General features: G+C 36.8%; 2 protein-coding genes and 1 long non-coding RNA gene across 3 annotated transcripts in view; 2 read left to right on the forward strand and 1 right to left on the reverse strand.

The window, feature by feature from the left end:
• LOC127442004 (epidermal growth factor receptor-like) overlaps positions 1-12,828 on the forward strand; it is an 85,356-nt gene extending 72,528 nt beyond the window's left edge. Inside the window, exons 21-28 of the mRNA XM_051699635.1 lie at positions 709-864; positions 1,086-1,161; positions 2,163-2,309; positions 2,685-2,782; positions 2,889-3,053; positions 5,553-5,594; positions 7,241-7,334; positions 8,418-12,828. Of these exons, the coding sequence (XP_051555595.1) occupies positions 709-864; positions 1,086-1,161; positions 2,163-2,309; positions 2,685-2,782; positions 2,889-3,053; positions 5,553-5,594; positions 7,241-7,334; positions 8,418-8,779 (1,140 nt within the window). The 3' untranslated portion in view covers positions 8,780-12,828. The remainder of the gene's footprint in view (positions 1-708; positions 865-1,085; positions 1,162-2,162; positions 2,310-2,684; positions 2,783-2,888; positions 3,054-5,552; positions 5,595-7,240; positions 7,335-8,417) is intronic.
• Positions 2,680-4,670, reverse strand: LOC127442042 (uncharacterized). The gene is made up of 3 exons (XR_007897425.1): positions 3,833-4,670; positions 2,911-3,048; positions 2,680-2,828 (listed from the first exon to the last, which is right to left on the reverse strand). It is a non-coding gene; the product is annotated as an uncharacterized LOC127442042 (long non-coding RNA).
• Positions 12,829-14,274: 1,446 nt separating the features above from the next.
• The window catches only part of LOC127442003 (NPC intracellular cholesterol transporter 1-like), a 38,934-nt gene continuing 38,154 nt past the window's right edge, over positions 14,275-15,054 (forward strand). Inside the window, exon 1 of the mRNA XM_051699634.1 lies at positions 14,275-14,543. Within this exon, the coding sequence (XP_051555594.1) occupies positions 14,436-14,543 (108 nt within the window). The 5' untranslated portion in view covers positions 14,275-14,435. The remainder of the gene's footprint in view (positions 14,544-15,054) is intronic.

The following is a 15,054-nucleotide window of genomic DNA, read 5'->3' on the forward strand; positions in this document are numbered from 1 at the left end:
AGGCTTATGTGCAATGATATGGAAATAAAACAAACAATATATTGACTTCTAGAAACACTTTTGTCTTTTCAATGCTTTACTCAATAATGTATTTTAATTATCTTCATTTGGGGGGTTTTCTCAGCAAAAAATTAGGTAATAGCAAAATATGTAGTTATACTCTCATTTCTGAAGTGCAAATCACTAGCTGCGAAGACACTTTTAGCAGGCAGCCATTTTTTAGTCAGTACTGCTGAGGGAATAGCACTTCTTTTTTGAGAGAAACTTTGATCAGAGAATGACTAGAGTATGTTGCAATATGATTAGGATCCACATTCTGAGAAAAGCAAAAAAAAAAATGTTTGAACAGTTATAAACCTAACCATAGAGTAGAGTCCCAAAGCATGATTTGAAGTGTAAAGAGTATATAAAACATACTCATTACACTTCAAATCATGCTTTGGGACTCTACTCTATGGATAGGTTTAGATATAGGGTTTGGGTAAGGGCATACAATTAATAAGCATGTACACAACATCTGACATGCAGAAATTTGCTTACTTCCGCATTACACATCCAGGTATTTGCACGTCTATAATTTGTACGACTTCATATGAACAAACTCGTACGATTTCATACTATTTAGCCAACTTGTACGAATTAGTACGAATTCTCATGACATCTCAATTAACTTTTCAACTCTTTTGAATGTCTCTCTGACTTCTTCAGGGGATGAACTATCTAGAAGAGCACCATCTTGTGCACAGAGACCTGGCCGCTCGTAATGTTCTGGTGAAGACCCCTCAGCATGTAAAGATTACTGATTTTGGCCTGGCCAAGCTGTTAAGTGCTGATGAGAAGGAGTACCATGCAGATGGTGGAAAGGTCTGGCGTTGTTTTGTTTTTCTGGAAAGCTAGAAAAATGGCAGTTTTTCATCCTAACTAGATTAAACCATAAAGAGTATTAGAAATATTCAGCTGAAATGGTGAATGTGGCATTATTAGTGTTTTAGGAGAAGTTCATCTTCAGAATGCAGCAAGTTTGCATTTACTAGCCAATGTTTACAATGGAATTTTATGTTGTCATCTATTTCATCTACATCTAGGTGCCAATAAAATGGATGGCACTTGAATCCATCTTACACAGAACCTACACCCACCAGAGTGATGTCTGGAGCTATGGTAAGTATAAGGTTGCTAATGTATTATGGATCAAGAAAATACTACTTATTTTAGGCGTTAAAGTTAACATGAAACAACATTTGCTTTACGTTTGATGTACTTTTTAAAGGGATAGTTCACCAAAAAATGTAAATTCTCTTATCATTTATTCACCCTCGTGCCATCCCAGATGTGTATGACTTTCTTCTGCAGCACACAAATTAAGATTTTTAGAAGAATATCTCAGCTCTGAAGGTACATACAATGCAAGTGAATGGTGGCCAGACCTTTCAAGTTCCAAAAAGGACATAAAAGCAGCATAAAAGTAATCGATACGACTCTAGTGGTTATATTCATATCTTCAGAAGCAATATGATAGGTGTGTGTGAGAGACAGATCAATATTTAAGTCCTTTCTTTCTATAAATCTCCACTTTCACTTTCTGAAAGTTAAAGTGGAGATTTATAGTAAAAAAGACTTAAATATTGATCTGTTTCTCACCCAGTGTGATTGCCTCTCTTCAGAAGACATGTATTAAACCACTGGAGTCATATCGATTACTTTTATGCTGACTTTATGTGATTTTTGGAGTTTCAAAGGTCTGGTCACCATTCACTTCCATTGTATGGACCTATAAAGCTGAGATATTCTTCTAAAAATGTTTGTTTGTGTTCTGCAGAAGAAAGAAAGTCATACACATCTAGAATGGCATGAGGGCAAGTAAAAGATGAGAGACTTTTTGGCTGAACTATTTCTTTAAGTAGGCGTTACATACCAGAATGGAGCCAGATGGTTGGAGGTAAGGGTGTGGATGGGAATTATGATGTCAGCTGAAAAGGAAGTTTGTTTCAGAGGTGGAACAAAATAAAAAAATAAAAAACTTTTTCTTTGGAATAGCATGCACTGATTAAGGAAGTAGATTGGGTTGGTTTTTATTTCATGTTGACTAATACCTCCTAAAGCACAGGTTATTAGTATTGATGGATTGTTTCAGTTGTTCATTGTCTGATCCACTGCTGTAGGTGTGACAGTCTGGGAGCTAATGACGTTTGGAACAAAGCCCTATGATGGGATTCCTGCGAGTGAGATTGCAGAAGTGCTGGAGAAAGGAGAAAGACTGCCTCAGCCTCCTATCTGCACCATTGATGTCTACATGATCATGGTCAAATGTAAGTGTGCAAATACATTTAAACTCATCATTATACAGTGATGTTGACATAATGTAGTTCTTTCTTATTCTTTCATCAATAAACTTTTTCATACATTCAAATTGCTACCATTCACACAACACCACCAAAGTCCAGAGAATTTGTAATTGGCTGAAGCTTGTTGAAAGAATTCTTACATTAAGAGCATCTCTCAACCTTGTACATGCTCAACGTTAATATTACGACTTTGTTTACATATAACATGGTCTTGCAGGGTTCTCACAGTTATGGAACAGTGCTGATATATATATATATAGCCAAGGCTGTTTGTGTGAAAGCACAAAATGTCTTTTTATACTTCTGATTTATCATCACCTTCACTACATTTTAATCCAGGTTGGATGATCGATGCAGAGAGCAGGCCTCGCTTCAGGGAGCTCATCGCAGAGTTTTCCAAAATGGCACGGGACCCACCACGCTATCTTGTCATTCAGGTGAGAGAACAACATGCATTTTCAGCTAATGCTCAGAACTGTACTTCTGAAAGAGATATAAAATATTCCTTGTATCTGATCACTGTCACTGTTTACTGTTGTACAGGGTGATGATCGGATGCATTTACCCAGTCCCTCTGACTCAAAGTTCTACCGCAGTCTGATGACTGGAGAGCTAGATGAAGCCATGGATGTAGACGAGTATTTAGTGCCCAATCATGGTTTCTTCAGCAGCCCCAGTACCTCCCGCACACAGCTGCTACACTCTGTGGTGAGACATAAACACACACTCCTGTAAACATAACATAAGTGCCTTCCTAAAGGGAAATATCAATTCATTGGTTGTGTCTCATCAATCTGAATCTGAAACCTAGTACAATAGCTCAATGGGCTCAAATAGTCGATGACATACATGACATTACACTAAATGCAGAAAATTTACACATAATCATCCAAAATGTGTGATTGACATATGATGTGCCCATTAAATACTGTATACATTTTTTTTTATCAACATCATGATTTCAAAGTTCAAATCTATATAAATGTATAAGCATTGTTGGGTGTATCTGATTAGTTACTGTAATCTAATTACTTTTTAGTCAAAAAAACTAATGTGATGCATTACATTTTAAATTCTTGTAATATTACAGTTACTGACTTTCAATTAAAGTCATAACTTAAGTACATTACTTGCACTAATATGTCAAATGCATTTAAAATAGTAATTCATATGTATGTCTGTTAGCGTTTCTGAGAAAGCTGAAGGGCATGTAAATGTTACACTTGGGACATTTGCCACTAAAGGTCGCTAGGAGAATTGTCCCAAGTGTAACAGCAACAGTGAATGAGGAGTTAATATAGGCATTTTTTATTTGAGTGGAAAACCAAAAACTTTTCTAGGAAAAGTGATTTAGAAAGTAATTTTAAAGTAAAATAATTAGTTTTGTGATTACTTCTAAAATTAAGTAATCAGTAAAGTAATCTGATTACATTTTTTAGAGAAGTGATTAGTAATTTGTAGTGGGTTACTTATTTTGAGTAACTTACCCAACACTGTGTATAAGGTATTTTTTTGTTCTGGTTCCATCGTTCCGCATCCTCCTTTCCAATTGGTAACCGGTTAGAACTAAATAAAAGGAACGGTTAATAACATTCTTTTTAAAATGACAGTGCTCTGTGCTAAGGGTGGGTGATGTACCAGTTGCAGTGTTACCAGATCTCTCAAGAAAATAAAAGGGACCTTGTCTGGAAAAACACGTTCAAAATAAGGGAACTTATTCAATAAAAAAAAGTGATTTTCAGTTATTCAATTTTTTTCCCCATGTGGAGGAATTATCAGCATAGAAATCATAACAAGCAAAGTATATAAAATAACGTCTTTTCAGTAAATGTATTCTCAATATTAAATATATTTCCAAAAATATTTATAATACTTAAAAAATACATCTGACCACTTGAAATCAATTAATAGCCTAAATCTTTCTCTCTTGCATTCATGAACACACTGCTTGGGCGTGTTTGGACTAAGCATCATCTTATCCTAATTATTTTATTTTAAACATGTAATAATTATTTAATTATTTAATTTTAATTATTTGTTTTAATATTATGCCACAAATACTGTTGGTTAAGCTTAACATGTATTAAATCCGGGACATTCCTTTACAAATTACTGTCATTGGTGTAATGCAATATAGTTTGGTTGATTCATTCATAATAAATCATATATTTGACAAAACCAGTTAATTTAGATAGATTTTTTTTTTAAGTGAAAAATACATTTGAAATACTGTAGTTGTCACACCACAGGACATGTAAACTTTCCAAAAGTATTTCAAAACTACCCATATGCAGTTTATCACATAAATTATTGCAGATTCTATACTCATGCAATCTTACAACATCTGTCCCAGTAGATGAATGGCAACCTCAGTAATTGCGGTAACAGTTGTGCGGTTACTGCATACAGCCGAATCAGATGACAGTATCATGTGCTTTCACTCAAAAGGACAGAAAGTTCACGTTGCAGAGGCGTTCTGTACCTGGCCTGATTTTCTTCTTCTTCTGGCCTGGTTGCCTTCACCTACTTCCTGTTCCACTGTCTCTGTCTCTTCACCCTCTCCCCCGCTTCCTTCCAGCTGCCTTCTGATAATGGCAGTTCCGTCCATGTCTGTCCAAGACGACTCCTCAGGCCTCAGTGTACTGAGCGATCGCTGGCCTCACGCCTGTCACTAAGTGCGTGCAAAGCTTCTTCAGCCTTTCAAGTCTGATTGCTTTCACGGGCAACACTTGTTAAAAATTTTTTTGGCAGAACGAAGGCCTTGAACGCAGTCTTATATAACACAGTCATTGAGGCATGGCCATTTAAGGCTGTAGGCTCTCTGACAGATGGTAGCCTATTTAGCGTATGTTTCTTTTTGCCTTGTTTTTCAAGAAAGTGTTTTGCTAGGGTTTTGTTATGGTACAGAGACTTCAGTAAAGCTGGGTTCTTACTTCTCCCAACTTGTATAGACCTGTTTTGTACAAGCGGTTTTAAATACAAAAGACTGATCTCATCCTCAGTCATCATCTTTACATATCAACCATTGCATAGCACTGACTACAACAAAAGCAACATTTCTAAAACATGTTAGTGCCACATCCATTAGTAGAATAACTCTTAACTGAAAAACTAGAAAAGACAACTTCATCAGGAGATGGGTTTGGTTGTAAATATGTATAATTCTTTAAAGGCTTGATAATGAAAACATGACTTCTTTTGTTTCAGAGTCTCAACAGCAGCACTGGGAACTGTCAGAGCAGAAACGGGGTAAGTTAGTCATGTCAGATACCGATACACCATATCACAAAGCTGTCTAGTAACTTAGCTAACATTAATCTCAAAACATGGTACTGTACATACAGTACAGTGTCCCAAAAATGTATTTGGCCACGATTTAAAATGGATGAATGTCAGTGCATTAGATCAGTGGTTCTCAACATTTTTGACTCCCAGGACCCACCTTGTCCAAGACGATATTCAAAGGCTCCCATTTAGTCTCATGAAGATATTTCGCCTGGTAATTCTGCTGTAACGATGACGAGGCTGCTTGTTTTCAAACTTTATTAACAGAAAGTAGGAATGTCAATTGATTACATTTATTGCAATTCATTTTGTGATTCCAGAATTTTACATTCTTCAATAAAAAACAGTTGTTCAGGGGAGATGTTGAATTAAAAATAAAAAACATGATGTCAGTTTTCATGTTATTCATCTTGATTTTTAGTGTTTTTTGTGTTGTTTCTTAGCATTTTTATATTGGCTTGATGAAGCTAACATACTGTTATTCTACAAACTTTGTTTAGGGTTTTTTGAAAATCACTAAATTGAGACCAAAATTTCTAACACTAACTTCTCTTAGAGCTTTCAAGCTACATCCACCAAACTTGGTACCGACCTTCAGTCTCTTCTTGAAGACTGTGCTATGTCTTTTCTAACTGAACAGTGTTATGGTTTTTGCCCAGCAGATGATCAAATATTGGAAAAATCCCAAAGAAATTGACGTAATGTTCAAATGGGCCAATGGAATGCTCGTTAATTCAAACTCCAACAAAAATGATCATAAAACTCAAATGTAAACAAACCCAAACAAGGCCTTTGATGTGCTTTAAGTTGCTCCAAAGTCTTTCTAGCAAGTCAGTCCACTGTTGGTCATCTTTGGAACGCTCTCGGGAAGCTATTTCTAGTCATTTAAGAGCAGCTCCTATCTACTTGAATGGGGGAGCACCGAAATCTAAAAAACGGTTGGTCAAGATTACGATCAAATAACTTATTTTAAATCAACAGTAAAATCTGACAACACTGGAATTATAAATAGTGCTTCTTTACCTCAGATAACACCAACAAAATGCAATTTTCCCGGCTTGTGTTGCTAATGCGCAACATACAGTTCAAAACAAAGATAAATATGTTAGGACACTTTCTGGTCAAACATGGTTACTCTGCAAGGACACTTGTGTGAATTTGAGGGGAACTGACTAAATACATTCACTAAAAATGTCCTTGTGACCAGCTGGTTAAAACTCAAAGTAATTTTAAAAATGTGTCAAAAAAGTGTAGTTCTGAGAAAAACTGTAGCATAACTTGTTTTCAGACGCAACTTGGTTTAATAATTCAATGAAATATATTTAAGTGGTGCTGAAGTGTCCAGATAATTTTCAGGGCCACTTTATATAATAGATTTTAAGATTGCAGTAACAGTTTGCAATTGTTATAACGTGTGCTTTACAATATTAGCATACCACATAAAAATTGCATTATTGACAAAGGTTGCTCCACTCATTATGCAACTGTACTTAGGTTTTGCTTTCACAATCTTCTAGGCAGTACCTACTATAATTAATTACTGGAAATGAAACAGGTTTAATCCTAATGACACTAACTCTTTAGAATAACACACTTTCACTTTGTCACAGAATGGCTTCCCAGCAAGAGAGAACAGCATGGTTTTGCGATACATCCCAGATCCGACGGAACAGTTCCAGGAGGGAGACTTCCAGCCTGCTCCAGGTTGGTCTGGTACAAGCACATGCAGTAGACTCAATAAAACTCAGAAAACTAGGGATTTTCCAAGTGCCTCAGATAATGTGAGATATATGATTAGTCTCTTGAAAAAAAAAAAGAAATAAAATGCTGTTTAGGGAGTAGAAAGACAAAAACAAATTTAATTAGTGGTGAAATGGGAGCCTCTGTTGGCCCGTCTTGGTACTGCATCCTTGTGGTTTACACTGATTTATAGTCTTAAAAGTGTAGTTCACCCAAAAATTCTAGCATCATTTACTCTCCCTTTTGTCATTCCAAACTTGTATTACTTTCTGTCTTCCATGGAACACAAAAGAAGAAATTATGAAAAATCATGCTGCTCAGTTCTTCCAACAACAAAAACACACAGTGACCAAGGGCTAAGCTCCTTAAAGGAAAAAACCACCATTAAAGTAGCCTGTTACAAAAGTAGTCCATATGATTTGTACGCTATATTCTTCAGAAGCCATATGGTAGTTTTGTGTGACAAACAGAACAAAATTTATGTCTTTATATACTGATAATCTTGCCCTTTGCTGTAACTCTCAAATCTCATTTGCACTTATGCATATTCAGACTTGGCATGTTAAAACTTGTCATGCCAGGTTTGGCATCAGTGACACCAAACGATATTGATTCCAAATCCGGAAACTGGAATACCAAATGAGATTTGAGAGCTACAGAATAGGGCAAGATTTTAAGTGAATAACTACTTTAATTTTGGTCTGTTTCTCATACATATGTATTTTATAACTTTAGAAGACTGGAAATATAGCACACCAGTTATATGGACTGCTTTAATGCTTTATTTCTCCCTTTTTGGAGCATGACAGCTACTGGCCAATACATGTTTTCAATGGAATGAAACGAGGGTGAGTAAATCGTGGCAGAATTTTCATTTTGGAGTGAACTATCCCTTTAACAGATGCTCATTCCCTCAAGGTATTTTTAATCTGTTTTTTGATACACGCCTATGCTTATTACTTACTGTACCGTTTTAATGAAGTACTAATTAAAAAATAATTGGTAAAACAGATTGTTTATTTAACCCCATATTGTACTCTTTCCCAGAATACATGAACCAGAACGGCTCACTGATGTCCAACATGACGAATCAGATCTACCAGCACCCAGGGCCCCCATGCATGCTTCCACACTCTTCATTGGCACTTGATGAAACAGAGGAAGAGTACCTGAACTGCTTCAAGAGCCCCACTCCTGTTGCTGCTGCCCCACCAGAATATATTAACACCTCCCACACCCAGCTCCTCTCCAGTCAGTTGTTCTTCAAAATGCAGGGCTTCAAGCCCGAGAATAGCATGGACAACCCCGACTACCAGCAGGACTTCTGCCCCCTGGAGCTCAAAACACACACCAATGATCACTTGCCAGCTACAGAAAATGCAGAATACGTGTGCCTGGAGACGCACTAGCACATTATGGAGAGGAGAAACTGTTAAAATGAGCCACTTTAGTTAAAAGATGAAAGGACATCTATTTATAGCAGAGGCAAAGGCAATTATATTGCTGTGGAAATGTGGACCGTCGAGAGCAGAGCTTTTCAAAGATGCTTGTTTCTTTCTGAGCTAGACTTAGATGCCAATATGGTTGCACTGAACAAGTGGGACCCTCTAGAGACTATGAGTGACTACAGGAAACAAATTGAATGTTGATGCCAGAAGAACTCCTGAAATCATAGAACATGTAGCTTGCCCACACTCCTGTGTAAAAACAAGTATGTTTTTTGGTTAGCAAAATATTGACATCATGCCAGTGCACTGTGCTCAACAGTGTCTGTAACTATAAAACATTAAAGACTTAAAACTCAAAGGCTGTTTAATGCCTCTTTGCTGTGAATGAAAGTCAAATTGTGTAAAGATTTAACTCTCATTTTTTGCTGGAAATGTTGGCTGTATGGTTAGAATCCATTTTGTCCAATAAACCAACACACGGCTGGTGCCAGAAAACTTCCGATTGATAGGGAACGCTGGCGTGTTTGGCAGCCGCTCCTCTCACCGTTTAAATGTTTATTTATTTAATTTACTGGTAGCGCGGATTTTCGGAGAATCTAAGTTTTAAGTTTTTATAGTCTGAGCACTACTTTATTTATTCTTCATTGCAATGTGGGATTACCTTTTAAACTTTGGACTGCTGTTATTATCTGTGAGCTTCCTATGGTGGAGTCAACCCTGCTGTCGCCTTGCCCAGGATTTACATCACTTTGAGGCTACTGTGGATGTGGGTCCCTTCATGGCTTTAGGTACACTGCACGGCATCTACTGAATTTAAAATGGAACTATTATTTGCCGTAAGACACTCATGAACATTGTCAAAACAATGGAGTGTTGCGTCCAAAACGCTACATGCATCGCAGTTCAAGATGCAGTTTTGTCTCTTCGTCTTCGACTGCCATCTCTATTCCACTGTTTCGGCGGAAAGCCAAAAGACTGATTTATACTGCCGTTGATTTGAACAATTTGTCATCGCTTCCATGTCTGGAGGTTTCCCCGTTTTCTTCTCTGTCTCCGAGTCTGGTTAAAACGGCGTTATTTAATGCAAGCTCTGTGAATAACAAAGCTCTGTTGTTATCGGACATTATAACAGAAAAAAATAGACTTTTTATGCTTAACAGAAACATGGCATAAACAGAGTGATGGTTTCCTCTTTAATCAAATTACTCCCACTCCCACGACTCTGGCAGAGGTAGGGGTATTATGGTGCTTCACAACCTAAAATACAACATAAGTCCAGTGTCTGTACCACAGTTCGCTTCATTTGAGTGCCTCGGTCTGAGTGTCTCTGCCCCTCACACTGCCATCATCGCTACAGTCTATAAACCTCCAAAGACTAATGAAGCCTTTTTGACTGAGTTTGCTGATTTGTTGTCTCTGCTGTGCCTCAAATTCATGAGAATTCTTATTTTGGGGGACTTTAACATCCACATTGACTCAAAAGACTCAGTATTGACAAAGGACTTTCTGTCTTTATTGGAGTGTTTTGATTTGATCCAGTTTGTTGGCTGTTCTACACATAACAAAGGTCACACCTTAGACCTTGTTATTACAAATGGTTCTTTTGTGTATGAGTTTTACTCTGTTGATCTAGGTCTTTCTGACCATTTAGCCATCTTTTTTAATATGGAACTACCAATCATTAATTCTTCTTCTCACAATGTAAAATATCGTAAATGGAAATCTATTGATTTGTCAGCTTTTACAAACTCTATTGTTTCTTCTTTAAGTTGTTTTTCTTCTTGAAGACAAGATTTTTCTGTTAAACACTGTTCTCTCATCTGGCTTAGATGGTTTTGCTCCACTGAAATCACGGACTATCTCTTCTTTGCATTCTGCTCCCTGGTATAATGACAATCTGCGCTCAATGAAGGCTGCTTGTCGCAAAATGGAGCGAAAGTGGCGTCTTTCTGGCCTGATTGTATATTACCAGGCTTGGAAAGACAACTTACATGATTATAAAGAAGAAATCAGATCAGCCAGAATCTGTTATTTTTCTGAAATAATTTTAAATAATCAAAATAATCCATATTCAATACTATTAATAGATTGCTCAAATGTAATTGTTCTACCACCGTGCCTGCATCACCTCTGCATCACCTCTCACTGTGTAACATGTTTTTAGACTTGTTTAGCACTAAGATAGACACTATTCTGAAAAATATACTTGCTACGACATCTGTTTTTTCGGTTCCATTTCTCAGCCTGTCTTGTTTCTCCGGCACACCTCTCTCAAATTTCTCTCAACTCGACCATGTTACTCTAAGTAATGAGGTATCACGTATGAAAGCTACCACTAGCATAGCTGATCCTCTACCGACTAGTCTATTTAAATCCTGTTTTGTCTCTCTGTGTCCCATTGTTTTGGACATAATAAATGACTCCTTGTGTACTGGTGTTGTGCCTGCAGCATTTAAAATTGCTGCTGTAACTCCAGTTCCAAAAAAGCCTAATATGGATTTGGACAATTTGAGCAACTTCTGTCCCATTTCAAATCTTCCCTTCCTTGCAGAAATCTTAGAGGGAGCTGTTGCCTCTCAGTTACAAAATCACCTCGTTGTCAATGATCTCTTTGAGCCATTTCAGTCTGGTTTTCGGAAATTGACATAGTACAGAAACGGCTCTAGTCAAGGTCACTAATGACTTGTTAATGGCTTCAGACTCAGGCTCTTTTCCTATTCTCATCCTTCTTGATCTCAGTGCTGCTTTCGACACTGTTGATCACACTGTTTTACTCACTCATCTTGAATCTCTCTTTGGTGTCTCTGGTACTGCATTAAACTGGTTCAGGTCCTATCTCTCTGATCGTAGGCAGTTTGTCTCTCTAGGTGGTAACAGGTCTGAGATTGGTTCAGTCCACTCTGGTGTCCCACAGGGTTCAATTTTGTGCCCTTTACTTTTTAGTATTTATATTTTTTCTCTTGGTCAGCTTTTAAGATCACTGGGTCTTAATTATAATTTCTACACAGATGACGCACAGATATGCATTCATTCTAAACCTGGTGAAAATCTGGCAGATGCCTTTTTTTTTTCAAACTGCATTTCTGAGATAAAAACTTGGATGGCTCAAAATTGTCTTTGTCTTAACAGTAATAAGACAGAGGTTATGCTTATTAGATCTCCTCACCAGCTTCGGAAGGCTGGCTCCTTAACTCTGTCCATTGAGTGCTCAGTTTTGGAGCTTCAAACAAAAAAGAAAAATCTGGGTGTTCTATTTGACGCAAATTTGTCCACATGTAAAAAAAATACTGTTAGAACATAATTTTATCATCTCAGAAACTTTGTAAGGCTGCGCCCTATGTTATCATTCTCTGTGGCTGAAAAGCTGATCAATACTTTCGTTTTCTCTCACATTGATTATTGCAATGCTCTCCTTGCCGGAGTCTCAAAATCAATACATTAAATAAATTGCAATATGTGCAAAACTCGGCTGCCAGAATCCGGACTAGGGCCAGGGCAAGTGATCACATCACTCCTATCTTGGAATCCTTGCACTGGCTCCCTGTCAGGTTTCGTGTTGATTTTAAAATTCATATGCTACCTACCCAATATTTGTCTGAGCTTTTAACACCGTACACCCCAAAGCGTGATCTCTGCTCCTCTAAATCTGTTTTTTTAACTGTTCCTCAAACTCGTTTACGCTCTATGGGTGACAGGGCCTTCTCTTCTTATGCCCTGAAACTATGGAACTCTCTAACTTCAGAACATAGAGAAGTTCAGTCTTTTAGTGAATTTAAATCATATCTTAAAACGTATTTTTTTCTGGGAGGCTTTTAATTGATTCTATTGTATTCAATGAATTTAATACTATCACTTTATTTACTGTTTTATCATTAGTTGTTTTGAGATGCATGTTTTATCCATTTGTATTAAGCTCTGTATTTTTATATTTTATTTTTCCTTTCTATGTAAAGCGCCTTGAGAGGCCTGTTTAAAGGCGCTATATAAAATAAAGTTTATTATTATTATTATTACATGTACAGAAGTGTAATAAATGGCTGGCATGTTATTAAGAGTATTTTATCCATTGTCATAAAAAAAAAAAAAAAAAAAAAAAAACACTTACACTCACATATTCTGTTTCTGTTCGTAAATTTGTCCATGTGTTTTCTTCCTGTGAATTTTGTAATATTAAAATGAATTTTACTCAATGATAAACATATGATCACTTTATACTATGGCAACCATGTTGCACAATTCAGAGTAACGTGACTGTATATCACATCTTTCTTGCTTTAATCATTCCTTGGAAAGCACTTTCATTTACTGTTGCAGTATGGTGGGCAAGTCTTTTCTCTTTTGTCGTCTTGACTTTTTTTTTTTTTTTTTTTTATTATTATTACTGTAAGAAGTCAATTCAATAAAGATTTTTTTTTTTTTAATTATTATTATTAAAGGTGAACTGTACATGTTGGATGCTTCTGATGTAATCAGTTTTAAGTGTTTTAAGTGATCAATTAGCAAGTTCTGCTGGAACTCAACAGATTTGCAAAGCACCTGTTTATATGTTAATTAATGTTTAAATCAGATAAGAGGAAGGAGAACCACCATCTTGTGGCTTTTCAAGTTTGATGATATACATGTCCTTGTGCAAAAGAGGAAAAAATAATATAGGCCTACCCAGATAAACTGGAATAAAAGGCTATTGAGCAAAAATCTGAGTTCCAGTGAGGACTTACAATGGAAGTGAATGGGGCCAATCCGTAAATGTTAAAATACTCACTGTTTTTAAAAGTATAGCTACAAGATGTAAACGAGTGTTAACATGATTTTAGTGTGATAAAATCACACACTAACTATTTCTGTGTAAAGTTATAGCCAATTAAACAACTTCGTTGCCATGACGACATAACATTGTAAAAACGATTATGTAAACATATTTACAGCTTAAATAATACATGAGTTTTAACAGAATAATTAATGTAAGTGCTTTTATAAAATTATAAGCTTCACATTTCCGCCTTTAAACCCTCCAAAAATTGGTCCCATTCACTTCCATTGTAAATGCCTCACAGTAACCTCGATTTTTGCTGTTTTTAAAAAGGAGGGACGAGTCGAAATAATTTTTTGTGGTAATCAACGTTAGACCAGAAGTGCTGTCGATTGAGCTAACTTGTATTGAACACGGAATTTTATTTAAGTACACACAGAAAATATACTGCATTTTTATGACACCTAAAACAACAAAACTATTACAAATTAAGCTAAAATTCCATTGAAATTATTACAGTTGTTGTACAACAAATATCTAAATGATATTTTATGAAATCAAACATCGTGTAAAACCATTAGCTCATGAATATTAAGTTTGTTTTGATCACGCTATCAGACACGTAACGAGCCTTTTGGCAAATCAGCTGGGCCTACTTCCCAAACGTCATTTAGCGTAATTAATATTCATGAGCCAAGCACTGGAGTTCTCGGACACAACCGCTAGATGTCACTATATTTGTGCTGTTTTTGTCTGTATTACACACTTCTAGACCGGTAGGTGTCAGCAACTGTAAATCACATTCACACACAGAGGAAGGCTCGGCGGTGTTTGATAGCAGGAAATAAGAAGGCTTCACACCAACAGATGAGAGTTTATCTAGAGAAGAGCTCTGGAGTCAGTGGAGCAATGCTTCTGCCGGGGGGAAAAAACATTTTCTGTCTTTTAGGGACCGTGATTTTATTATCGCAGTGGGTAAGTATGGCAACCGCTGTTTTATTTCTTTCTCAGTGGCTGACATTAGTGTATGTATCTCGCTGTAGTTGCCTAGCACAAACTTACAACCATCATACCTGCCCTGACATCAATTCGTCAGTTCTCAAGAGTTGTCAAACTGCGTCTATCCACTTCTTAAAAGCAATGTTGTGTATTTGTTTAGCTGAAAGGCTCGATTGTAACTTTGGTCTTCTAAGAGTGAAACTGTCTCTATTCCTCTTGTTAAACTCCTGTCAAGCTCTTTATGGACAGGGGGATCATGTGATCGTCTGTCACCCTATGAGCGCAGGTTTATTTGTCATCGAATGATTTAAATGGCAAGATCAGCGTTTAATACACTAGAAACGCTGTTATAGTTGTTATGAGCGATTTGAACACTGCTTAGTTTAAAGATGAGTCTGGCTGTTGCGCGATAACACACTGATTGTGTCTCAGCAGTGGGCTGTCGAGAAAAAGAGCCAGTCTTTCCTTGTGGACTAGAAATAGATGC

Source organism: Myxocyprinus asiaticus, chromosome 6, assembly GCF_019703515.2.
Source record: "Myxocyprinus asiaticus isolate MX2 ecotype Aquarium Trade chromosome 6, UBuf_Myxa_2, whole genome shotgun sequence".
Classification (NCBI taxonomy): Eukaryota; Metazoa; Chordata; class Actinopteri; order Cypriniformes; family Catostomidae; genus Myxocyprinus; species Myxocyprinus asiaticus.